Below are 26,978 nucleotides of genomic sequence, written 5' to 3' on the forward strand. Positions count from 1 at the left end.
GTGGCCTTGCAGGGCCTGAAGGAGCTGCAGGAAAGCTGGAGAGAGACAATTCCCAAGGCATGGAGGGCCAGGAGCCAGGGAATGGCTTCCCAGTGCCAGAGGGCAGGGCTGGATGGGAGATTGGGCAGGAATTGTTCCCTGGCAGGGTGGGCAGGCCCTGGCACAGGGTGCCCAGAGCAGCTGGGGCTGCCCCTGGATCCCTGGCAGTGCCCAAGGCCAGGCTGGACATTGGGGCTTGGAGCAGCCTAGGATAGTGCAAACTGGATGATCTTTATGGTCCCTTCCAACCCACACCATTCCATGATTCTGTGATTCCATGACTTCGTACAGCCCACAGCCGTAATGATGGAGAAAACATCTGCATGCAGAGTTAAATTAATGCTTTTGCAGACAAAGAGCAGATACAACAGAAAACACATTTATTTAAACTGCTGCACGATGGGAATCTCAATCATTTTCAAATGCCAGCTGAGGGAGAAATGACTCACATGGCTTCTTTACAGGAAGCCTCTTTGCAGTTTTCAGTGGTGGATTTCTTTTCCTCTGAAGACGTCACTGGTGTGAGTGCAGTCGGCTGCTGAGTGGCAGCAACGTGCCCGGCAGTGTTTAGACGTGGAGGGAGACATGGTTCCTGCCCTGGGAGCTCACAAGCTAAATGTGACGTGGACAAAACTATCCCAACACAGAACAATTGACTGAAATATCATCTGTCAGACATAAGACCCATTTTAACAAGCAACTGGAATACCAAATATATATATAAAGGCTACAGGTGGGACAGAGTGCTGTCTGTGTTCTGTTCATGTTTATGTGTTCATTACTCTACAGGCACAAAAGGTAGTGGTGCTTTGCTTGGGAAAGGGATTTTCTTTTCTTTGGTGGGGCGGCTCCAGCTTGTGCTTCCTGGACAAGAACAAAGAAAATTAGATTAGAACTCAGCACTTCTCTGGTGTTACAGGTCTGAACTCTGGACAATGTTGTGATGAATTAATTCCCATGCAAAAGAGGAACCCGGATTTGGGAGAGGCAGCAAGAAAGGAGTGATGGATTTCCCGCCCTGCTGAGGTGATGGAAAATCCCACCAGCATCTGCTTGGTGAAACCTTTGGCAACTATCTCAGGGTCAGCTGGAAATCCAGCCCAGGACAGGTTGGACAGGGCTTGGAGCAACCTGGGGTAGTGGCAGGTGTCCCTGCCATGGCAGGGGATTGGAACAAGATCATTTTCAAGGTCCTTTCCAACCCAAATCATTCCATGATTCTACGGATCCTGCTAGTCCTAGAAAGAGCATTTTGCACTTTGTGTCTGTGATCAGGACGAAGTCCCATCACCCCAAGGGAAATCTGCTGGAAATTCCAACTCTCTTGTAGGTTACAGTTTCTCCCTAGTCCATGATTTTCTGATCTGTATTTCAGTGCAGGGGAGAAGGGACAGAAGAAGGAGAAAACCTGAACATTAAAATGAGAAAGCACATGCTGACAGAACTTGAACAGTGCTGGATGCTCACACACCTATACAGGACATATTCTGCCTTCCAGATGCTTCCTATTTTGAGGTTTTAAATGTGGCCTATTGTCAGTAATTTTATACTGAGTCATATTTCTTGTCAGGCTCCTCTCCCTTACCAGTACTTTAAGTTTTCAACTAAATTTGAGAGAGGGATTCATGTGAGACATGGAGCTCCTAAAAGCCACAGTGAAATCAGCAGCTGAGTAAGAAAGCAGAGGGAAGAATTCTTATTCCATGTGAAAGACAAGTAGCAACAGTTAAATCTACTTTTGAGTCATCAGCTGGGCACTTTGTGCATGGACACTTTGCCCCTCCACAACAATAATTACAAAAATTGCAAGTTTATGTTACTTTAAGGGTATTTAGAAACAGTGCTTGATATCTCAACAGTTACCTGAAAACCTGTTCAAGAAATATTGTGTCATAGGGAACCGTACTAAGACTCTTCCTTTTCCTCCACCTCTTCCTTTTCTTCTCCCTCTCCCTGCTTTTCTTCTTCTTCCTTTTTATTTTTTTTTAAATGGAAAATAGTTGTAGTTACCATACAGGAATTGAAAGAAAAAACAGTCTTGAAATGCAGAGCTCTGCTTTTACAACTGTTCTGTTTCTAGTAAATGCAATATTCTTTGAGATTCAAAAATAGAATTAATGTTATTTTTTAATCTCAACATGCCAGAGCTTTAGTTTGTGGAGTTAATAGGCAAGTGATGGAATATAAGAACCCTTTTCTTAAGGAGGTTAGAGCAAGTGGCTAAGATGCAAATAGATGCTTAAGATCAAAATGAGAATATGAAATAAGTGTAAATATGACAAAAAGTTTAGTATTTTTAATTATACAATTATAATTATACAATATATACTCTATATATACAGTATCTATAATTATACAACTATATATAATTTAATTCTATTTCTTGGAGCAGCAAACAAGTAAAGATTCATGGCACAGGAACTAGACTCCTGAATGATCTAAAAATCATCTGGAATCAGATAATAGAGCCTTGTTTCTATTTCAAAAGTTCTTCTTTCACTTTTTTCTGCAGGAGAAATGACACAATTGAAGGAAAACAGCGCTTTGCTTCAATCAACAGTTATCTGAAAGCTTGAATTTGTGTAACACAGACAACAATCTCTGCTTATTGTCTTTCTAGAGTAAATGAAGCTCTACTCTGAAAAACAACTGGAAATTGCTTTGTGGGCTCCTCTCCTCCTCTTCCAGATCTCTTGTCCAAAGCCACTCCCATGTGTATAAATCAGCTTTATCTCAATCTGCCATCCCTTCACAGATTGCTTAGACTGCAAAAGTGATGTGAATTTCTTGCTGGCATAATCAAACAACCAATCAAAGAATCCATAATGAACTCTCAGTCAGGACTGCAGCTCGTGTACAAGCAGCAGAAACCTTTGTTTTGTCTCTTGGACACCTCCTGTCTGTGCAGGAGTCACACCTGAGTTGCTGAAGTAAAATCCTGGTTAAATATCTCCTTGGGGATGGAGCTGTTGGAATCAGATTCCTGGTTTCAATCGTTTTTCAGGGAAAAACACTGCACTAAAGAATCACTCCTGCAAAACCAGGAATGTAATACAAACATCTGTGGGTTAGAAGTTCTTATGCCAAAGGAATATTGCATCTGTGGGCATTTTCCCCCAGGAAAGGTGCCTTTCTTTATCTCATGAGAACTCTGATACAGGGCCAGGAGAGACACATCTTTCAGGTATTACCAACTGCCATTCAAAATTCAAGTCAATTAACTTTTACAGAAAAAAAAAGAGGGAATTTTTTCTGGCTTGAAACATCAGTTGGTGGTGCCAGGGTACAACTAACCAGCCTTGATGGCCCTCACCAGAAACCCCAGGAGCTCCCATACTTTGCTCATGGGTCCAGGAGCTTTAGGGTCTGGTAAACACATCCTGGGAGGAGCAGCTGAGGGAGCTGGGAAAGGGGCTCAGCCTGGAGCAGAGGAGGCTCAGGGGGGACCTCACTGCTCCCCACAGCTCCCTGCCAGGAGGGGCAGTGAGGGGGGTTCGGGCTCTGCTGCCAAGTGAAAGGACAAGAGGAAATGGCCTTAAATTGCACCAGGGGAGGCTCAGGTTGGAGATTGGAAACAATTTTTCCCTGCCAGAGTGGTGAAGCCTTGGGATGAGCTGCCCAGGGAGTGGTGGAGTCACTGTCTCTGGGAGTGCTCAGGAGGAGTCTGGATGTGGCCCCTTGGGGACAGGGTTTGGGGTGATGCTGGTGCTGCTGGGGTGGGGCTGGATGACCCTGAGGGTCTGGGCAAAGCAGAAAAGTGTCTGAGGATTTGCACCTGGGTTGTACAAATTCTGGCGAGGAAAATATCTCCTTTATGGGCAGAACTGCCTAAATTGTCAGCATGAATCTTTCACACTCAAAATGCAATCACAGCATGGTGTCAGTGAGTGATTATCAAAGATAGACTTGTCTTGGGAGTCCTTGGCAAATTTTACTGAAGAATCTGTGACAGACAATTTGTCTTCCATTTACAGATTTTAATGATTAAAGGCCCATCTTTGTTCCAGCCAATAACACCACAATATGACCCATCATTATCTCTACTGTTATGACAGTAGAGATAATTATAGAATTATATTGTAGAATATGACTGTTGTGTATTTACTTTCATGAATAAGAATCTACTGGCTTTTGAGTGAAGCAAAGGGACTGAAAAGGAATTAAATACACACAAGCAAAAGATGATAATAAAATATCCAGGTATACTGTACCCCTGTTGCTGCATGCTCTTCCTTGCCTTCCTACAGAAGAGATACAAAAGACCATGTTGAAAACATAAATTAAAGAAAGAATATCAGGAGGCAGACAGGGAAAACACATCAGAAGTTAAACACTGAATTTAGGAAAATTATGTGGAATTCACTGGATTCACTTGGAGATAATATCCTCCAAATTAACTCACAATGCACATTCAAGCTTAACTTTTATGTTGGAAAAGGGCTACAAAAATCATTAAATCAAGCTCCCTTTTCCTCAGTTACTTCCAATCAAATCTGCTTCATTGGCAAGCAAACATTTGGAGCTGGGTTTTGTTTGCTTGTTCAGGTGGAGTTTCTGTGGAATTTTTTGGTAATTAGCTGGTCTGCAAAACGAAAGTTAAATCAGAATTACAGAGAGTTTTATCTACGCTATATATCATCACTCAGAATCTGGCTTGTGATTCTGTTAACTGTTGTAGGCTGCAACAGATGCCTTGGCTCAACAGGGAATAAAAAATAATACAAGCTGGTTTTAGACTGTAGATTGAGCAGAAGTGATGAGAGAGATAAAAAAGAAAAAAAAAAATTAATGTACAAAGTGAATAGAATTTAATGTTAGATCCTAAGCTGCCTGTTGGGGGAAAGAGCTGATCCTACACGTAATCCCAGAGAGAAGAGGCAAATGTCACAGTGCCAAGCAGAAGGCAGAGGGGTTGATATGAGTTTTCAGGGAATGAGTTAAGGGAGTGAGTTGCAGTGCCTGGGTTTAAATATGGCCTGGGGAATTGCTGAGACAGGATACAGACCTGCATTATAATATGATTTTTGAACATGTTTCTAAAATAGCTTTGCTCTGAAGGGAGCCTAATCTGTACTGAAAACAGGTTTAACTGGGACACCAGTTAAAAGATATTCTAACCTCCAAGCTTAAATCTGAAGTCCAAATCAGACAGTAAAACTACAGGAAACTTACTACCAGCACATCGAGTGACCAGCAGGTCCATGTCGTGCTGGAGCTTAGCCTTTTCCTCAAGAAACTCAAAACCAAAGGGACAGACAAAGCAAGAAGGAGAAGCACTACATCCATGGTTTCCTCATGGTCATATCAGCCTGAGACAAAAAGCTGGAGCTTCTGGATTTCTGCATCTCCCAGGAAGGGCAGCAGAAGCTGGAGAGAGCTGCAGCCTCCACATTGACCATCCCCTGCTACCGAGCACTGGAGGAGCCTCCCGAAGCCTGGACCCTCCCTGCAGCCCCACGGCTGAGACAGTCCCAGTTTGTTCTGGTATCTGTCTCTATCTTATCTTTGCTTACTGGCAAAGGCTGAGGTAATTTTACCTTGCCAAGACTCTTCCAGAATTTTTCCACAGTGCTGGTATTTCTCCTGCAAAGTCACTGGAGAAAAGCTGGCTTGGTTACACCCCACAAATGGGAGTCATTTTTGAGATGGTTTAAAGCAGTGCTAAACAAGGCCAAAATTCCAATACTAAATTCCCCCTGGCATATTAATTCAGCCACAGAACATAAAACTGCCATCTTTCAATTTTTTGTGTTGAAAATACCTGTATCCTTCAGGACTTAACATCCAGTAGAGATACTCTGATGGCAATCTGGCAGTCTTTGAGCTTATTTACTTTCAAAAAACCCTGCCCAGATAAGGAAATGGTATTTTAACTTTCTTTTATAAGCCTAAAATGAGATACAGGGGCAAAAGGTGGAATTCACCTCGCTGTAGCTGCCTCAGAGTTGCTCTTCTCATCTAACCCTGTCCTCTGTGTGCTGTCTGTAGTGAGTGAGAAGAGCAGAGTTCCTACAGAATGATTCATGCCATCCCAACTGAAGTGATAATTGGGATGAACTATAGCAAGGCAGGCAGATGCCACGGCACTGAAGCGATTTGCCCTGGCTGACACGGGAAGTGGGTGTCAAACAGGGCAATAAATGTTTTCTGTACTCTCTCCTCTGCCTCTCCCCTCCCTGAAAAACTGAAAAGAAATCTATTTTCCCCTTTTAGCTCCAATCCTTTCTGTGAGAAACGGAGCAAGGTGCTGGTTGCATAGGAGTGGTACTGCATGATATCACTGCAAAACCTCTCCTACACAGCTGCTTGACACATTTGCAGATGTGTTCCAGCATTCTGTTCTCATTTGAAAAACATTAAAGCAGAATGCCAGCCAGGCACCCAGGCCAGCCAGGGGATGCACTGCAGTTTTGGCTCCTCTCAAGAGCCAGAGAAAAAAGGAATTTGATGGCACTCACCTGCCAGCTGAAATTCATAGCAACATGATAATTTTCCTTAAGGAGGAATTTAGTTCCCACTGAGGACAGTCTCTCCTCATCACTGTTTTGAAATTATGAGTGGGACTTCCCAGTGGCTGAGACTTGCATGAAGGTGTGTCAAAGAGGCTTTTCCAGCCTAACAGTGACTGGATCACTCATTATTAAAAAGGACAATGGGGAAAGGTCTACAGAGAGGTGTTTCCTCTGGAGAAATATTGCAGCTAGATTAAAAAAAAAACCAACCAAACTCCATTTGTTCTGATCTTTAATGAAAGAGATGATGCATTTGTGACAGATATCCCCCTGGGACCATCTGATCTCCAAACCAAAGAAGAACATGACAAGAGTGAGTGCTTGATGCAGCAGCAGGCCTGATTCCCTGGAAGTGTCACCCAATGCTGCAGCATTCAAATAAATCCATCCTTAAATCCAAACTGAGCTGCAGTTTGAGATCATTACCAGACCAGGAGCAGACAGAAAGGAAAACCCTGGCCTCCGTTTCTGCACTGCCCAGGGGATTCTGCAAGGCCTGGAGAAGGCACTGTCAGACCTGCACCAAACATTTATCACCCAGATTTACGAGCACTGCACATGCTGGCCATTGAGAGTGGCAATTTTTTTTTTCCACACAGGCAGGACTCAGATGTCTAGTCCTAAATTATCCTCCATAACTAGACTCTGGTTCCCAATGACCATCAAGATAAAATAAAAAGCTTGTGGTAACAAGTGGCAAGAGGCAGCTGCTGTTACTCAAGATCCAGAACAAAGCTCACTTTTATCTAGGTTTCATATCATCCTGATATCAAAGAAAATACACCCAAAAGACAAGCAGGACTGCTCTGCAATCAGTCAGAAGGGCACACTAGGAGGGCCTGTGGGTTTATGTTTCATGTGCTTAGCACAGGTAAAACCCTCAGATCACAAAGAGAAAGGAAAAATTACCTGTTGACCTTCTGGTGGTGTCTGGTCAGACTGAGCCTCTTCTGGAGCCCCTTCATCTGCCTTGTCTTCTGTGTGTGCCTCAGTTTCATTCGTGGCATCAGACTTTTCATCCTTGGATTCAGACTTATCTTCCATGGCATCAGACTTTTCAGTCTCCTGGTAGCAAAGGGGAAGTCATTGTAAGCTTCAGGGCACACAACCAACAATTCATTTCTATAAAATTCTTGACTTTCTTGTTTTGGGAAAGTGTTTTTCTAATTCAAATGAAAATACCCCCTTTTAGGGTGTATTTCTCCTGTGAAAAGAACACCTGCTGGCATGTTGACCTGGTGGGCTTTGTGTGGGGAAAACATGAATTCAAGCACTTCTCAGCATAGCAGATTCTCTAACCTTTCTCTGGAAAGTTTAATAGAAACCAGCGTTCACCCTGATGGCACATTTAAGCTTCAAGAGAAAAAAGCTTTTTCCACCAGCATGAATTCCAATTAAACATCATCCAGAAGCTACAGGAAAACAGAAGTAATAAAGGATTTCACATTTAGTCTCTTAACTTTCTTGCGTAAAAACATCAGGAAACTCTTCCTGCATCATTCAATCAAGTCTATTTGTTCCAGCACCATGACCAAGCACCAGCTGGGAGGTTCTTTATTTGAAAAATATCCTGGTGTCCTTTCAGCCAGGTGGCTGTGAAAGGTCACAGTGGCTCCCACACTGTGTCAGATAAAAGGAGGCCTCGAGTGGAACAGCAGAAATAGGATGAATTGCAAGAGCATGAAGTGCAAAGTCACCGTATTTGGGCCAAGCAATTCTGGGTCAGAGATTAGGAAGTGATTTTTCTATTGCACTTTGGGAACTTGTTAGTTAATGATCACCAAGGAAGAAAAAGATGGATGTATTTAAATAAGCACAGGATAACTGAGCCATGAATATGATGTGACAATGAAAGAGGTAAAAATGTGATCCTCAGACGCATGAGGTGAGGCAAAACCTCCTCTGGATTGCTCTGTACCATCCTAGTCACTCAGGCTCAAGAAAGAGAAACTCAGACTGGAACAGGTGCAGAGGGGAAGGAACATCTGAGGGAGTGGAGAGCTGTCTTATGAAAGGGTGACAAAAAAAGCTTCATTGCTTTAATCTACTGAAAGTGATGCTGTGAGGGGATATGATGGCACTCCCAAAATAGAACAGAGTAAACATCAGACGGGGATAGGGTAAGGAAGAGCGCTGAGGTAGATGCAGAACGAGTACAAATTGGCTGTGAAGAAAAATTCTAATCATCATCAGTGGGAGATTTCAGAAGAGACTGGTAGTAGAGAAGCTGAGGTAAAGGACCTAATTATTAAAAGGAAATCTGACCCCTTCTGAGAGGTGTTATCTGGGGTAGTTTCCTCTGGAAATAGAGAATTGGACTCAGGGGAGGTTCTGTCCTGTGCCATCCTGAGTCCCACGCGCTTTGGGAAGAGCAGCATATCCCCGAGAGGACACAAACTCCTTCCCCATCCCTGTGACCAAACCCTTACAACTCAGCCACCTGGTTGGTTTGGGGTTTGCTGCTTTTCCGTAATTTCATTTGTCTCTACAGTTAAACAGAAGCCCTCAGTCAAGTTCCCCTTTCCTTTAAGCTTCACAAGTTCTCCTCCAGTATCTCCATCATAGATATTTCCTCAGCCAGTGCACTTATCCTTCAGAACAGGGTGTGTCTGGCTGGCTTTTATCCCCAGAGCTGACTGGCTGAGCGCTGGCTTAGGGATCTTTGTCCCAAGATGTGCTGCAGGACATAAGAGATGTCCTCCTGATGACAAGCTCTGCTGGATAGGGACAAAAATGATGTAAGGGAGCTTAGGAACATTAGGAAGAAGATATCAGCAGTTTGATGTTTTTCCTGAAACTCGACTGCCTGTAAGACTTGGTGCTCTTTTGGCAATTTTCTCCTGAATCATGGAAAGTCAGTTTTACATCTAAGTAACCTGCAGTGAAAAGAGAGTGGGCACAAAGGTCCCAAAGATTCTCCTTCCTCTGGAACTGGAGCTGATCAAGATTAAAGCTTTAAAAAGCAAAACATTTCTACCTCACACCAGCTTCACACTCTGTTCCACAGCTGCACAAATGTTCCTGCCAGCACGTGGGGGATGCTCGGGGAGAGGAATGAGCAGCTGGGAGTGAGCAGAAGGAGCCAGAGGAAGGAGGAGGGAGAAAAGACAATTTCTTTTTCTGGCAGTATCATTTCATTTCAAGTACACATAAAGCTGTGGGCTCAGTGCACTCTGATGTTGGTGGCATTGTTATTAAAAACAGATATACAGAGACATTTGTTTGGCTTGGTTTACTGTTTACTTTTCCCCCAAAAGCTAACAAAATCTTTGAAGATTAAAATATGTAATAACACAAACATACATTGAAATTCCCTTGTGCAACATAGTGTTAATACATTGTTTTCTTAAGGAAATGGTAACTTCTTACAGAAGAAGTTCCTCAAATGAAAAGGAGAGTGTTAATGAAAACTAAATTCATAGAAAAATGGAATGGTTTGGGTTGGGGAAGAAGCATTAAAGATCATCTCGTTCCAACCTCCCTGCCATGGGCAGGGACACCTTCCACTAGACCTGGTTGCTCAAACCTGAGTCCAACCTGGCCTTGAAATTGGTTAAATATTTATTTTCAGCACAAATATTAACACTTCATTAAAATCCATGCACTCACTATTTTTGGCTGGCACATAAAATGCACAAGGACCACAGAGAGCATCCTAACTGAAATGACCATATTGTATGAATCCATCTCAGATCAACCATATATTTAGATAATAAGGCACAAAAAAGAGGGGTAGCTGAAAGAACTAAACTCTAGAAGCAGCGTGTTATCAGCCAGAACACACACACACACAGAGCTCCTGTTAATTATATGGAGAACTCTGACATTCAGAATATCATCGCTACACTGGCTCTCCATAGAAACACAGAATTTAATTTTCAACTAATTCAAAATGAAGTACCATTTCTAAAGATTGGCTGACAGGTCATTTTCTCTTTAAATAAAAAGCACACAGCACAAATTTGTAATTCAAAGCAGATTTAGGAGAAGCCTTCCTCCACTAACTTAAGCTCAAGTATCTACAGATTCAGGGATATCAAGATTCTGGATATTAAGATCAAGAATAGTGGGATTAAGGCTTCAAGTATGCACAGTATTTGAAAACAGACCCTCAACTCACGTAAATCACTGAGTTCACTGCATCAGACTGAGCATAAAAGTGGTGCCAGCTTTAAAAAAAATGTACCCAACTTTTGAGGCAGCTGAGACTGACACACCCAATCTCAAACATACAAACTGCACTGGTTATAGCTCAGATCTGGTTGTAGCTCAGATCTACACATGTACCCCACTGGGACATCACTAATCAGGTCACTAATCCAAGATTAAACAGGATCTTTCAGAAATCTATCATGAATTTGATTGATCTTTGAGTCAGGCATAAGGTACAGCTGCCCTTAAAACCCTGCCCTGAACCATGTTTGGAATTAATCTAGACCAGGTATTCCTTCAGGTGAGGAGGTATTTGGTATTAATAGATTAAATTATTTATTAACACAAGCACTGTGTCTGCTGCTTCTCCCAGGCACATAAAACTTTCTTCTCAGCCCTGTTAAATGATGCTTTAGAAAACACAACAACCACTGTGGTGGGGAGGCAACAGGAGAGAGGATGACGTGAGCTAAGAGACCCTTGCTGAAGCACCACAAATATGGATTGCTTTCCTGTAAAGTCACTGAATTTTATGGGCACATTGCACCATTTAAGGAAATAGATGTACTTGGTGTGATAAAATCACAGAATCATGGAATCACAGGATTATTTGGGTTGATCATCTTGTTCCATGGGCAGGGACACCTTCCACTATCCCAGGCTGCTCAGAGCCCCAATGTCCAACCTGGCCTTGGACACTGCCAGGGATCCAGGGGCAGCCCCAGCTGCTCTGGGCAACCTTTTACAGTGCATCACTACCGTCACAGGAAGAAATTCCTTCCTAATATCTAATCTAAACTTCCTCTCTTCAATTTGAAACCATTCCCCCTTGTCCTGGCCCTCCATGCCTTGGGAATTGTCTCTCTCCAGCTTTCCTGCAGCTCCTTCAGGCCCTGCAAGGCCACACTGAGCTCAGCCCAAAGCTTCTCCTCTCCAGGCTCAACAATCCCAGCTCTCGCAGCCTTTCCTCCCAGCAGAGCTGCTCCATCCCTCTGCTCATCCTGGTGCCTCCTCTGGCCTCTCTCCAGCAGCTCCACGTCCTCCCTGGGCTGGGCCCCAGGGCTGGGGCAGCTCTAATATACAGAATATATTGATATATAGAAATAACAAAACCAGAGAATCTGCAGAACTGAATGTGCATTTTGCACTCAGCAATGGCAATGAATTGGCAATGAATTTAACTACAAGCATTGGGAAGTTACATTTTGTTGAGGGAGCCCCAAAAGGTTCATCTGTTTCCTCTAGGAAATAGGCTCAAGACAGCCCTGCTCAGGATGCTGCTGGACTGTGTTGTGAAACAGCATCAGGGCCATTAAAGAACTTCTCTACTCCTGTTGCAATATGAGACAAAAGATAGACGGAAAAATAAACAGAATGTTTTAAGACAAGAGTACCAAGGAGGTATCAGCTTCATATTAATCTTTTTCATGTCTCAGCATGGTAAAAATCCCTAGAAAGCAAATGCTCACTGCCTTGTGGTAATTCCATGCTTTAGAGTTTGCTGCTTCATTCCAGAAAAAAACCCCAAAACCCACACAATTTTTTAAGAAGGGATTAATAGGAAACCTTATCATATGTGTCATCATCAGCATCTCTTCCACACCTGACTTATAATTCCAGACTTATCCTGCTGGAAATCAGTGTCACAAGCCATTCATTGTGCTTATCTAAGGTCGAGCTGACAGAGAATGAGGGGGAAGCAGAAGCAAAAGCAGAGCAGGAGAGTTCTTTGTTTGACAAAGCACAGGCAGCCTCTCCTGCAGTGAAGATGCTGAGAGACACCTTTGCAAGAAGTGTATGTCTCTCTCAAACAGAAATAGGATCTGAAAGGGAGACTATAAAAATCCCACTTTTTCATGGACTTTACAAACACTCTCACTTATTTGCACTCTCCGGACTGAAGCCACCACCAAGGCAGCAGTTAATCAGTGTAAACAAGACTTCCCTGCTACCAATGGCACTGACAAACGAATCTGCCCAGCAGAATGCACCAAACATATTATTTTCAACATTTCCAAGGTTGTCACGAAGTAGAAACTGTAATAGCCTCTGCTGACAGCTGGGAACAAATGAATTCTAAAAATTGTTACTTTGCTTCATAGATATGGCATCTACCAGGACCTTGCATGAAGGAGCAGATAATCTGTGGAGTGGGAAGGTAGAAAAATGCAATTTTCTTTATCTCACTGATTCTCCACATATCTTTTATAATTATTATAATATGCAATACCTGCAGTCCTTTAAGCCCTTCATGGCTTTCTAGATGTTAATTAAATGAATTCTCACAAGACCCTTGTGGGGTAGGCAAGTCATTTTTATTTCCCTGGGTGGGAGATGGCACAGCTAAAGCAGAAAGTTTAAATCACTCTCCTTATCATGGAGGGACTCAGCATCAAAGACATTTATAACAACTGGGGCTCTCCCCTGGGTGTATTTTCAGCTGTGGCTCTCAAAGCACTTAGCAAAGGCTCTTTTTTTTTCTTTTCTCTGCTTTTACAGAAGAGGATAAACAGAGACATTTCCAATGATGTTTCACTCAAAGCTGCTGCAGAGTTGGACCAAAGGCAGATCTCCTGCTCCAAGGCAGATCCTCAGCCAGGTCACCACAAGGCAGCAGAGTTCTCCTGTCACTCTGGCTCATCATTCCCTTGATTAATTTCTTTTGTTCGCTCACCCACGTTAAAGATGGCAACATTTTATTACCATCTAATATGATCTCAGGATAGCAGAGCTGTAATTCTCTCAGTTATAAAACTTCTAATTAGAAGAAGATTCTAGTAAAGAAAAAACACATTGCTTTCTATAAAAACAACACAAGGTAAAAACAGGGGAAAAAGCCCCAAAATAAAATGTTTTTCTTTTGCCAGAAATACATTAGAACATTGTCAAAATGTTACGGAGAACCACGGGCAGACTTGCCAAAGGGACTTGGTGAAGGGCTGGGTGAGCCTTTTTCTCCTCCAGGCAGAGGGAGTGAGCTCCATGGTGCCACTGGAGGATGGGATGTGTCTGATCCCAGCCCTGCTGTCAGGGGCCAGGACAAACCCTCTGATATAGTCAGGGGCAAGAGAAGGCTTCTTGTAACCAACACAACCCAGAAACCAAGTCAGGGAATCTGCATCGTTTAAAAGCTGAACACAATAAAACACTGCTTTGTGTCAACAACATCAACAAACCCATCAGCTGGAGCCATGGTAACAAGCCTGCAGTGAAAGAAGGGAGGAAAGAAGTATTTTCTAGTATTTACTGAACCAGCCACTTTTTTTCCCTCTAAGAACACTTTGCTGCTTCAACATCTAATGTATTGCTTGTCACTGCTTCTTGTGTGACATGCTGAGTCACTGCCTATGTTCATCTTTTATTAAAATCAAGTAAATGGAAGGATAGAAGTCCATACCTTTGTGCCTGGAGGAGGAGCAAGGCCCAGGAACGAATAAATAATATTTTCTTCCTTAGCAGAGAAAAAGGATTCAAAATCCTAAGAAAGGAACAAACAAAAAAACCCAGAGAATTGGTATCAAAAATCAAATAAAAAGCACAGGAGGAAGAGACCAGCCCAGGTAAATCCTACATTGATGAGAATGACCATGCATTTGTACAACTGTCTGCATTATCTCAGCCCCAGGAAAAAAACACAGATAAAGGGAGTTTCACACAGGGTGGCAAAATGAATATGAGCAAATCTCTCCAGAGACTTACACTTTAATTATATCCCATCCATGTCAGAATCAGATAAAATTAAGTGTCTCATTTTAACGTGCCTCAGCTGTACACTCCCAGGCAAAGCTATTCCCATTCAAACATTAAGATAAAGCTTGTTGTGAGTAAGGACACAAAATAGGCCCTCAAAACTCTGGAACTTCTTTGTGGCAAATAAAAGGCAACAGTCAACACAATAGCACAAGTGAAACGATAAGAAGGAAACCTTCTTTTAAAGAAACGCACTCTGGTTAGAAAATGAAGTTATTTTCAGACCAGCTTAGGAAAGGGTTGTGCTGCTCTCTCTGGTATCCATGTACCAGCCAAAATCTCTGGTGCACTGGTGAAATGAAATTATAAACCATCACATGAAATGCCTGTGTTCAGTGGAAATGGAACTGAGAAGACCAGGGACGCCTCCTATCCTGCCATCTAGAGCTTGCATGCTCTTTACTGTTTTCACCTGTACAACACTCCTATCAATTAAGGAAGTTTCGCTATCACATTTTTGTTACTGGGAAGTTCATGGCTCACATCTTACTCAGGTAAAAATCAGAAAGTGTTTAAGATCTCAGCAGAAACTCCAGTCAGAAGCGACTGGCCCAGAATCACACCCAGCTCTGGGACAGGGGACTGAACATGTCCTGCTGAGCCCTACACTACTGCCTTGATCATGTTATCATCCTTTCTCTAATCCCAAATAACTCCCAGAATAGAAGCCTGTAAATAATAAGGTGCTGAGTCATCTTTGAGACTTGTTTGTAAAGCTGGGTTAGGACCTGAGTTGTTTTATTGAACTGTTTTAGTATTTCCAGAGTATAAATTATTGGAAAGGCTGGAGTGGATGGTTTAGAAGTCACCTTAATGTCAACAAGAGCAGAATCAATGACATTAGAGTGCAGTTTGGAAGAGCTTTACAGACATGACAAATGACAACCCATTTCACTGATTTATCTGAGGGACAGATTGGCTTTCACACCGTCACACCCAGTGGGAACTGCCCCATCTAGGAGATGCCCTGGAGCACATTTTGCTGCTGCTCCAGGCCACCCATTTCTCAGACCATCTCTTTGCTGTTTTCCCATTGCTGTGGGATTCTCCTTCTGGTCTAACACAGGCAGTGTCTGCATCGGATTCAGGGATTTAGGAGTAGTGCAGCAAACAAGAAAATGAGGATTTTCTGCAATTTGAAGGGCTGGAGTTTGACATGGCCATGCAAACACAGGAAACTTGTGCCCTCCTGAACACCACATACTCATAAACCAGCCTGAGCAAACCATGGCACGACATGGCAAGAGCAGGGGAACAAAGAGAAGACAACAACAAGGAAAGGCTGTGGAGTGGAATTGATATTTTATATGTCTTTTTGAGGAAAAGCAGCATATGGCAAGTGTATGAAAATTCTCAAGAAACACAAAGCCTTGTAGGTAACCAGAGCTGAGGACACAAGTGAAATACATGAATGACCACATAACTCCTTATCAGAAGTGGGTATAATCTTCTATCATATCAGGTGCTCCTTGGCAACAGCGAGTGTGCAATGACATCCCACAGTAAGTGGAAGGTCGCTTATTTCCTCACACTGAGGAGGAAGCTATCATGTCTTAAACAAGAGATAATGGAATGTCTACAGTGATCACGGAATAGTTTTCCTATTGTGTATTTGCACCTATGCTTTACTAATGGTGACTTGTTCACATCTTCATTTGCTGAATGACTAAAGATAATTGTTCCCAAGGCAGGCAGTAAGAAAAAAGAGCAGGAACAATTTATTTCAGGTAAGCAGTAATTCTATCTGTATGAAAAGACATAAATGGTCTAAGTGGTGCCATTTGTCAACTGGATATCAACAGAAAATTCTTCTCCCTATTTTGGCTAGAGCACCAGGTCAGAGCACACAGAGAGGGCATGGAAACACCATCCGTGGAGTCTTATGGAATTCAGATGGCCAAAGCCCCAGGCAATATAAACTAACTTTAAAGCTACCCTGCTTTGAGCAGCAGGCTGGACTAAAAACCTCCAGAGGTCCCTACATTTCCATAAAATTTGACTTTAGCAGTTACAGAACTGATAGAATCATAAAATGGCCTGAGTTGGAAGGAAGCATAAAGCTCATCCAGTCCAACCTCCTGCCATGGGCAGGGACACCTCCCACTGTCCCAGGCTGCTCCAAGCCCCAATGTCCAGCCTGGCCTTGGACACTGCCAGGGATCCAGGGGCAGCCCCAGCTGCTCTGGGCACCCTGTGCCAGGGCCTGCCCACCCTCCCAGGGAACAATTCCTGCCCAGTCTCCCATCCAGCCCTGCCCTCTGGCACTGGGAAGCCATTCCCTGGCTCCTGGCCCTCCATGCCTTGGGAATTGTCTCTCTCCAGCTTTCCTGCAGCTCCTTCAGGCCCTGCAAGACCACACTGAGCTCAGCCCAAAGCTTCTCCTCTCCAGGCTGAACAATCCCAGCTCTCGCAGCCTTTCCTCCCAGCAGAGCTGCTCCATCCCTCTGCTCATCCTGGTGCCTCCTCTGGCCTCTCTCCAGCAGCTCCACGTCCTCCCTGTGCTGGTCCCAGGGCTGGGGCAGCTCTCCAGGTGGGCTCTCACCTGGGCACAGGGGCACAGGGACACAATCCCAATCCCTCACCTCTGCCCACACTGCTTTGGATGCAGCTCTGGACACAGTTGGTTTCTGGGCAGCAAATGTACATTCCAACATCAAATAAAAGTCTTACCTAATAATTCAGGGATGTTTTTTAAAGTATGTACGTGGGTACTTTAGTCTACCGATTTCAGTTTACAGAAGAAAGCAGAGATTTCAGCTTACAAAGAAAAACAGATGTTTACTTTCCATTTCTTTCCTAGTTTTCTAGGGGTTTTTGTTAAGCAAAAGCAAAGACAAGAGCAACAGAGTGCTCAATACATTTTGCAAGTGACACAGATGCAGAAGTCTGTCTAGACATGAGCAAAGAAGCAGCTTAAGAAAAAGATCAAATAAGGACATAATTGCCAGCACTGATAGATTCGAATGGATACTTGAAATTGGTACTGTAGCAAGGCATACAAAATGAATCAATTTCTAATCTATTTCTTCAAGCGGCAATACCAAAGATCTGAGGGAAAAATACGATCTGAGCTATTTATAAGACAGTTTTAAGCTTCTCTGACCTCGTGGAAACACTGCTTTCAGGCAGTGTATCTTCATAAAAATCCATCCACAAGAAACCCCCACTTTACAGTACAAGCTGAGGAGTGGAGCAGCTCTTCATCGTCACCCAGAAGATGCAGACACTTTTATGTGCCAGCAGAAAAGCAGATGAGCAGCAGGACTGACTTTGCTTGCTCATCATGTCATTCTATTCTAGCACAAAAAGGAGACTCCTCACCTGTCCCCAGTACCCCCTTTCCTTATGACCACTCCCAAAATGTCACTGAACTGCAGAAGAGGACATCGGACAAGGTCTCAGAGGACCATTCCTCCAAAGCAGGAACCACTTCATTATTCCTGACAGGTGTTTCTCTGATCCACTGCTAATGACCTTTAATGAGATAATGGGGCAATCTCCTGAAAACTGCGTATTTTCTGATGTCTGACTTAAACTTCCTCTGCTGCAATTTCTTCTCATACAGCTCATCCCACCTCCAGTGGACGTGGAACAGAACGTATTTTACAAAATCCTACATAATTCAGGTAGGAAGAAACCTCAGGAGACCACCTAGACTAACCTCCAGCTCAAAGCAGGGTCTATACTGAATTCAGACCAATAATTTGCTTTTTGCCACAGCCCTTAAAATAGTTGAAGGTTGTCATGTATCTTTCTAAATCTCTGTTTCTCAGGTTAAGGAAGGAAATATTTTATCTTGACTTTTTATCTCCCAAGGCCAGATCTCCCAGGCAATCATGATGCAATGTGTACACACATGCACATGTGTGAATGAGAACCAAACATTGGTAAGAACAATTGATAAGACCACTGATAAGAAGGGAAATGAGAGAAAAGAGTGATCCCAGAAAGAAGAATGGGGAAAAATGAAATGTAACAGATTTCATCTTTAAGAAAGAAAAAAACCCAAAAGCTACTACCTGGGAATTAAGAACATAAAAATTAGCAGGAAAATGTCTTACAACAGAGAAAAAAAAAAAAAAAGAGGTGTGAAGAGCTTGACTCATTTAGCACAGCAAAATGAAGATTAATAGAGGATATGATTCCCATTAAAAAGTATATTGGACTGGGGCTGTTGAAGCTAAAGGCTGATTGGGGCCTAGCAGGAAATGGGTATGAACTGCCTGCATTTAGCCAGGCCACAAATTCAAAGGGTTTTAGATGCCACAAGAGTGAGGGCCTTAAAGGCTCATGAGAGCAACATATTTTAAAAGGACTTTCATGAATTCAAGATACTGGACTGGAGTCACACAGACCTTTGCAATCCTCAGGGATATTTTTAATAAAATGGCTGAGGCCAAAGGAAGTGGGACACAGGGGAAGATGTATCAGATAAATGTTAACCAGCCTAAAACAATTCTGGATTTCAGAGCAATGGCTCTGCTGGCCCTGCACAGGTTACACAGGGAAGCAGGATGAGAATCCCCAGGTTTTCATTGTAGAATGTGCCATTTGGGAGGATTTTGCAGCAGTCTGGCAGCCCCTGGCCATGTTCTCAGCCCACGTCACACTCCCTGTGCAGCTCCCTCAAGGCACCTTCCCCTGGGGAGAAGGGTAAGGCTCATGTACTGACATGGATCTCATTACCTTATTTATTTGGAAATAATGATGCTATAAATTAGTCTTTGTTATGCACCCGCTGGGATCATTAGCTCTGAGCTTTGAGAGCTGGGTACATTAGAATTCTGGAGACTTTTAGACTAATTGTAAATTTGATTGAGTTTTTAAATTAGTAGCTGCAACTCCTTTCCCCATGGAGGTGTCTTTGCAAAGGGCTATTTGTTCACTTAAATTTATTTCAAGATGTAGATTATTCGGCTTCCTGAAATAGCTTTAGACATGGAGTAAGAATTGTGTATTTATCATTTACTGTCAAGACTGACCAGTTGCAACACTTTATAAGGCAATTACTCTTTAATTCCTTCTATAACTTCTCCAGGGAACATCAGAAATATTTATTGCAGCGCTGGCCGCCACAAAACCCAGAGTAAGATTTTTCAAATTATACTTTTTATTGGTGCAGACTGGATGCTGAAATGCACATGAACTCCAACCCACCAAGTTCTCTTTTAGGAATTCTAAGAGGAAATGAGGAAACAGCTGCACTCCGATGTTCATATTATCCACTTTTGCTCTGAGAGCACTGAAGTTAATTCTGAAAACTCAATGGCTTGTAAATCCCTGCTCCCCCAGTACAACCTTGCAGTAGTTCACACTGGATTTGTGCAGTAACTTCAAACTGGGCTCACTGTGTGCCCTGTGTTCCAGAGCACCTTGCAGGTTCATTTCAGCCATCAGATCTGAGCGCTTTCCAGTCTGGGCATTTCCACCCAGACTATGAGAAAATAAAAGCTCTCAGATTATCTCTTTTGATTCACAGTCCTAATATTCATACTGGCACATTATTATCTTTCTCTGCTTTGAACAAACTGTTTCAAGAGAAAGAACCTGTTACAAGCACATATGAAAATATAAAAGCATCTGATGAGCACTACAGTTGCTGTTATGAAGAGTTGGATATTTATTGAATAAGCAATATAATTTCAGTAAGTCAAACCCCATTCTAGAATTATTTCAGTAAACAAACATTCCTATTTATTTGTATAATACAATGGAAAGGCAAGATTCCTTTTCACAGCCTCTGGTACCTCAGATATTGACTTGACATCCTTGAAGCCCAGATAAATCCAAACAAACAAAATATCAACACTCTCCATCAAAATTAACTGAAACTTCAAGAAGCTTCTCCAGCCAGTTTTCCCTTTATGCATATTTTGCTCTCAAAAAGAAATAATCTTCTGTTTCATTGCTTTTCTGTGCTTAAAAAATGCTTCCTGAGAATTGTTCTTTCACAGTGAATCTCAAATTGTTTTAAGGAGATTGTTTGACACTTCCTACTAATGGAAAATAGTCCCTTTCCGTGAGAAACCACTCTCTGAAGATATTTAAATTTCCAAGCAGCTTCTTACCCCACAGTACCGCTCCTCGTTGAAGATCTGTGGCGGGAGGGGAATTCCATTCTGAGGCTTTTTTTCACCCGGGACATTCTCTCTCATCCATTTCCTATTGTCCTCATCTCCTGCTATGTCCATTTGCTGAAAGTCAATCTTGTTGGCCTCTAAAAAGCCCAAGACTTCTTGCTGTTTCTTTTTTATCTGGGTAGGAAAGAGGGAAAACAACATTCCTTCTTTAAAAAGAAAATGGTTTTCTAAAAGCAACTACTATTACAAGAACTCAGGCAAGTTTGTCAAGTTCACAGAATCTTTTAGGTTGGAAAAGACTCCAAGATGATTGAGTCCAACTTTTTGTCAAACCCCACTTTGTCCCCAGCCCAGAGCACTGAGTGCCACGTCCAGGCCTTCCTTGGACACCTCCAGGGATGGGGACTCCAAACCTCCCTGGGCAGCCCCTTCCAATTCTTGACAACCCTTCCTGTGAAGAAATTCCTCCTGAAAGTTGGAAGTTCCTGAAGTTGAATTCACTTCTCCAGTAGCCCTCAAACTTTTTGGAGCTGAGATTCAACACTTTCTGTCAGCACCCAGAGTGCTGCCACTACATCCCTCCCACCATACACCCACCCCCCAGCTTCTTTCTTTCCTCCCTGGATGCAGTGAAAACTCCAGCTAAGAAATGAGGCTCAGCAGGAAGCCTCCTACTGTGTTCCCAGATCTGGGAATGTGGTGCATAGATACCTAAGGTGATCCTGCCTGAAGTCAGTAGAGGTCTGAAAACGTACATATTTTCCTCAGCATGGAACAGCCTCCTTCCCACCAATCACATGTGACATTCAGCTTCCTGTGAGCCACGTTTCTCTCTGTCTCTGTTCTTTAATGTTAGCCATAAATAAATTTCACAGAATCAGAATCAAAGAACAGTTGGGATTGGAAGGGATCCTCCAGTCCAAGCCCCCTGCCAAGGCAGGGTCACCTGGAGCAGGTGACACAGGGAAGTGTTCAGGTGGGTTTCACACATGAATATGAGTGAAGGCTCAAGAAAATCCAGCACAGCTGAACTTCTGCACTTAAATACATCCCCCATTACAGAATGATGTTCCAGTTGGACCACGAAGAATATGTTACGTACAAATAGAGCTTGTCACACACAGCTTCTGTCACACCTAAAATTCACTCATGGCACCTATTCCCTTTGATTCTGTTTCTGTACAGGCCTGGCATGCAGGCATTGAGCTGATAACCCATCCCTTTACTCTGCAAATGTAACACTCACTATACTTCCCTACTAAAGGAATGCTACTCCTAAGCAGCTTTTAAAGAACTTGCCACCAGACATAACTAGAATGAGGCATCAAGGAAATTCTTCTACCTTACGATTTGAAACCATGTTCTCCATATGTTAGACATCTGAACACCTGAAATGAAAGTGACACTGAGCTAGTGTAAATCAGAGGGACAGGCAATGAGATGAGAAGCAAATCAGGGATTACATATTTCCATAATCTAATAAAACAGAAAAGCTGAAGTAGAGTGATAGCCTATTATCCAGGAAAGATGAATTCTCATGAGTAAGGATAAAATTTATTTTCCTTGTCAAAATAAAGAAGCATCTATCTACACATATGCTTGCTTAGAAAAAGTAAAAAACATTAAATGCTGTACATTTTTATGACAACAACAGAGGTTTATGGCGAGCTAAAAAAAGTACATCACTTTGAATGGAAACACTAATCCAAAGTGGTCAAAAGCCATGCAGTTGACAGAGCTGAAAGCTGCTGCTTTCTTCTATTCTTATTTTTTCTTTTTAAACAGAAATAATTTTATTACTGGCTATTTAGTTGCAGAGTTATTTGCAGAACACATTCAGGCAGCAGAAAGGATTGCCCAAGAGACATTTCATGGGAGAAAGTGGCAGGATAATGTTTGTTTAAATGGTTAATAGAATCTGCACAAGCCAGCACCAGGAGTAACATCACACGCTGTGACAGCCAGGGCACTCAAGTGCTGTCAGCTGCAATTCCAGGGTCAGCCTGTGCCGTTGGACACAGGCACTGCAGGAGATAGGGCTCCTGGAATAGCTGCTGCTCCAGACGGATGGTGCCTCTGAGGAGATAATGGAAATGGAGCCAGAGATCCTGTGCTCCCCTGCTTATAAAAGCTGTAACTTTTAAACCTGGCTTAACAATTTCTCTTCAGCATGCGGCTCATAGTGCACAGGAGGCTCAGGCAGCACCAGGCCTGAAAGCAAAAATTAGGTAAAAAATGGTGTGAAAAAATTAATGCTGAGGTAAAAAAGTAAAGTTACATGGAATTATGCTGCTTAAGGAAAAGGCAAGGAGCTTCTTACTATGACAATGACCATAAGCAGAGCAGAAGATGTGCTGTGTCTTAAGGCTCACCATTACAGGGGTTTAGGCAGAGCAAAAGGGTTGGGACACAACCGAGTGTGAAACCACAAAGCAAACCTTTGCTGTGGGTGGCACTAAGTGGGCAACCAAAAGAATCTCTCCAGGAAGCAGCACTCACAGAGGGAAATTTAGGATGTAACAACACAGAGGACATGCAAAGGCTTTCCCAGAATGGATGAGACTGCAGGAGCTTGTTTGTGCCCTCACTTGTGTCTGATGGCATGGGGAGAATTCAAATTACTTGGGCATAGATTACTTGGAAAGTGGTGATGAGCAGGATATTATTTCAGCAATGCCATTTTTTCTTTCAGCAAAGCTTGAGTTGCACCATCCCTAGCTACTAGTCCCTTAAAATAAGAAAAAAAGTTGTAAAGAAATATAATCCAGCTAGAGCATAAGAGTTGCCCAGAGAAGTTGTGGACACCCCACCCCTGGAGGTGCTCAAAGCCAGGTTGGACGAGGTTCTGAGCAACCTGGTCCAGTGAAAGGTGTCCCTGCCCATGGCAGTGGGGTTGGAACAAGATCTTTAAGGTCCCTTCCGACCCAAACCATTCATGATTCTGGCCTTGGACACTTCCAGCTGCCACAGCTGCTCTGGGCACCCTGTGCCAGGGCCTCCCCACCCTTACAATAAAGAATTTCTTCCTAATAGCCAATCTAACCCTGCCCTCCTTTAGTTTGAAGCCATTCCCCCATTTCCTGTCCCTCCAGGCCCTCAAAATTGTCTCTCTCCAGCTTTCCTGCAGCTCCTTCAGGCCCTGCAAGGCCACACTGAGCTCAGCCCAAAGCTTCTCCTCTCCAGGCTGAACAATCCCAGCTCTCGCAGCCTTTCCTCCCAGCAGAGCTGCTCCATCCCTCTGCTCATCCTGGTGCCTCCTCTGGCCTCTCTCCAGCAGCTCCACGTCCTCCCTGTGCTGGTCCCAGGGCTGGGGCAGCTCTGCAGGTGGGCTCTCACCTGAGCACAGGGGCACAGGGGCACCATCCCCTCCCTTGACCTGCTGGTTATGCTGCTTTTTGAGGCCGATAAAACATCACCAAAACCACAGGAAATAAAAGGATTTTAGAGGTGTCATAACCATGAGCAGCAGGAAGCAAGACCATAAGACTTCCTCTGTGTAAGACACGAATCCTCTTTCTCCCACAGTTTAGAATCTTGCAGGATATTACCAAATCCTAAACCCCTCTGTGACTAGCAACAAAAATATTTTACTTTTTTACTGCTTGCTCCAAGCCAAGCATTAGTGCTTTTTAGTGCTATAAATAAGTGTCTCCACTCCTGCCTGCCTTAATGAATAGTTCAATATCAGCTAAGTCTGGAGCAGAAAGATAATAAAGATGAAGATATTTAAAATAAATTTCTGAAGCATCAAGGGGAAAAATACAGACAGCAGATTTGCTCCAGAGCCACAGTGAATTACAACATTCCAGCATCTGATCCAGAGCACCAGAATGTCACTGGGTTCACTGCATTCACTTGCACAAAGTATTTATTAAAATGAAAACCACTTGCAGTGAGTAGGGTGAGCATGACATAAAATAGAGATGTTTTTTATTCTTTGCCAGTGATCCATGCTGGGCCCATCTTATATTGAAATTCAAAATCAAGAACATGCATTTGATGGAGATCAGCCACTAAATTTGAAGAGATCACCAGTGCTAATAGGACAATTTAAACTTCCAATTTAAAATGTTTAGGGATTAAATTAATTCTCCTCAGGAAAAGCTGTACATGCTTGACACAAAATTTGTATTTAATAGGATTTTAGTGATATATTGAGCTTTGTGCTAACTTCTTGTGTGGGTCAATTTTATTTTATGCATACCAGAACTCATTAAACATTCATTGAAAGGATACCTTCCATCCATATTCACCAAAAAATGTGGAAAACTACTCCAGCTGAACACTGGGTCTACTTGGCATTGCAATTTGGAATCAGCAATCTGAACACAGGCTGAGATTGCTACAGCTGCACACACACCCAGCACACCAGAAAGAAGCAAATACAGAGGAATTTTGCTGCGTAAAGATTCCATAAATTTCTTTTGGAGTCTTCAGATCAAAACAGGCCAAATAGGAGCAAGAAGAGTGCCCATGCACAGCACAGAGCAATTTATAAAGCTTCTTGAGCAGTAAATGCTTTATTACAAATTGCAAATTACCAAATCTGAACTTCCCAACTTCCTTTTCTTTTTTTATTTTCTTTTTTTTTCCCCTTGTATCTGAGGTTTATTATTTTTAAAAAGAGGAATGCTAAATGTCAATAGCAATTTTAGAGTGTCAGGCTTAGGAACAGGTTGGGTGAGAGAACTGCAAACTTCCTCAGCAGTATTCCAATGGAACTTTAGTGAACGACCCCCGGTTCACTTCCTACAGGTGATGATCCCATGAACAGTGGGTGTTTCTTGGAGCTTTTCCACTCTGGAAGCTTCTTAAAGAAATGGAGCTGGTGTCAGGGAGATGGAGATGTAGTTACAGCTCTGTGCAAGCACCAACCAGTTTGTTTAGCCGTGTCACCGGGAGGGAGGGAGTGCCAAAGGAAAACTGAAATCTGAGCTCATCTGGGAACTGGATATAAAAGGAAACAGTCCTTTCCCGGTTCCCACCTCCCACGGACTTCCAACCTCCCTACTATTCACATGCCCTTCCCTTCGGCTGATACTCTCCGCTGACAGCTACAGCAGTAGATCTCAATGCTAAAAATCATCAGTATAGCATTTCAGCAGACACACACCAAAACCAAAAACCAACCGAAAGAAAACACCAAGCAAACAAAAAACCTCCCAAAACTCAGGAAAAGGAAGGGGCTTGGGAAAGTTTTTCTGCCAAACTTTATCCAGCTCCAGGCTCTTTCTTAGACAGTTCCCCTTTCACAGGAGTAGTGTCCTAAAGTCTCTTTTAAAAACAAACACTTTATTTTCAGTCTACCTTTGCTTTTGTGCAAATACAATACCAACTGTTTTCTTCTTCAGGGTATATATATTGCAGATACTTTCCCAAACAGCAGTAAATCTATGAAATGACAGATAATTTAGATGTAAATGTTAGAACTGTGGTAAAAACTCGCAGGCAAGCCAGCCTGCACTGACAGGAATTCTCTACATCTTAAGCAGCTTTCAAGAATAAGGTGGTCAGGGCAGAATAAAACTGAGGTTTATTCCTGCTAAGAATTCCAGTGGGTTTTTTGTCATGTGCAGGCTGTTTCCTGGCATCTCCTAGGCTAATTTCCCACCCTGATCCCAGCAGTAAGAGGAGGATGTTAAATGAGCCACCTACCGCTGTGGACCCCGAAGATGTGGCGACAAAGACTTTGATCACCATGCTGACAGTGATGGAAGTGAATCAGCAGAGCAGCCCTGCTATCCACAAGTCACCACGATCCCAGGAGGAATCCAAATGTTCCGCAGCTCCTGGGCTAAGCCGGGTCCTAAATGGATGCCCCCTCCCCCCTGCAATCCGGCAGTTTTGCCCTCTCCCTCTCCCCGGAGTCCCGGGTTTTCCCACTCCATTGGCTCTTGGGTATTTTGGGACGAGGATTGGTCAGTAAGAGGAGCCATAGCAAGGGGTTTGCACCTGCCCCTGGCCTTATTGCATTAGATTGACAGGGTGGCAGCCCAAAAAAGGCAAGGGAGAGTAGTGCACCAATGAGACAGGGCTGGAGAAATATTTGGGAGAGGGGGAAGGGACAACTGAGAAGGGAGAAGGGACGGGGAGCTGGCAGCTTCGTGCTGGGGGCAATCTCGAATCTGTCGGGTTGCATGGGCACCGTCACAGCCACATCCTGCAGGAAAGAGCTTTCCCTGACCACAACAAGGCTGTGGAGTTGTAGCTGGAAATTTCAGATTACAAAAGGTGAAGGGGAAAGCGAGGGGAGTATAGATGCAGCAGTAATTATAGCAGAGATCATATTGAAATAAGCCGTGGTTATGAACGCTCTCAGCTTTAAAGAATTCAGATCATCACCTACACTGCAGGGCTCAGGGACTTTCCTGGCATAAATGTGTGTCAGGACACTGCCAGGCACTGAGGAGGGTGATTTGGCTGATTCGATGTACCCAGAACCTAT

General features: G+C 43.2%; 1 protein-coding gene across 2 annotated transcripts; it reads right to left on the minus strand.

Annotated features, from left to right (window-relative positions):
• Window positions 1–397: 397 nt before the first annotated feature.
• On the minus strand, window positions 398–26,366 carry SH3BGR (SH3 domain binding glutamate rich protein). 2 transcript variants are annotated; one of them, XM_010411245.3, is made up of 7 exons: window positions 26,189–26,366; window positions 20,522–20,707; window positions 14,101–14,181; window positions 7,461–7,616; window positions 4,251–4,280; window positions 1,903–2,010; window positions 398–903 (listed from the first exon to the last, which is right to left on the minus strand). In XM_010411245.3, the coding sequence occupies exons 1-6, from the start codon at window positions 26,231–26,233 to the stop codon at window positions 1,945–1,947; spliced, it is 564 nt and encodes a 187-aa protein (XP_010409547.1). In that variant the 5' UTR covers window positions 26,234–26,366; the 3' UTR covers window positions 398–903; window positions 1,903–1,944. The 2 variants fall into 2 exon arrangements, with proteins under 2 accessions (XP_010409547.1, XP_019148474.1); XM_019292929.2 differs by lacking the exon at window positions 14,101–14,181.
• Between the last annotated feature and the right edge of the window lie 612 nt (window positions 26,367–26,978).

Source organism: Corvus cornix, chromosome 1 (assembly GCF_000738735.6).
Source record: "Corvus cornix cornix isolate S_Up_H32 chromosome 1, ASM73873v5, whole genome shotgun sequence".
NCBI lineage: Eukaryota > Metazoa > Chordata > Aves > Passeriformes > Corvidae > Corvus > Corvus cornix.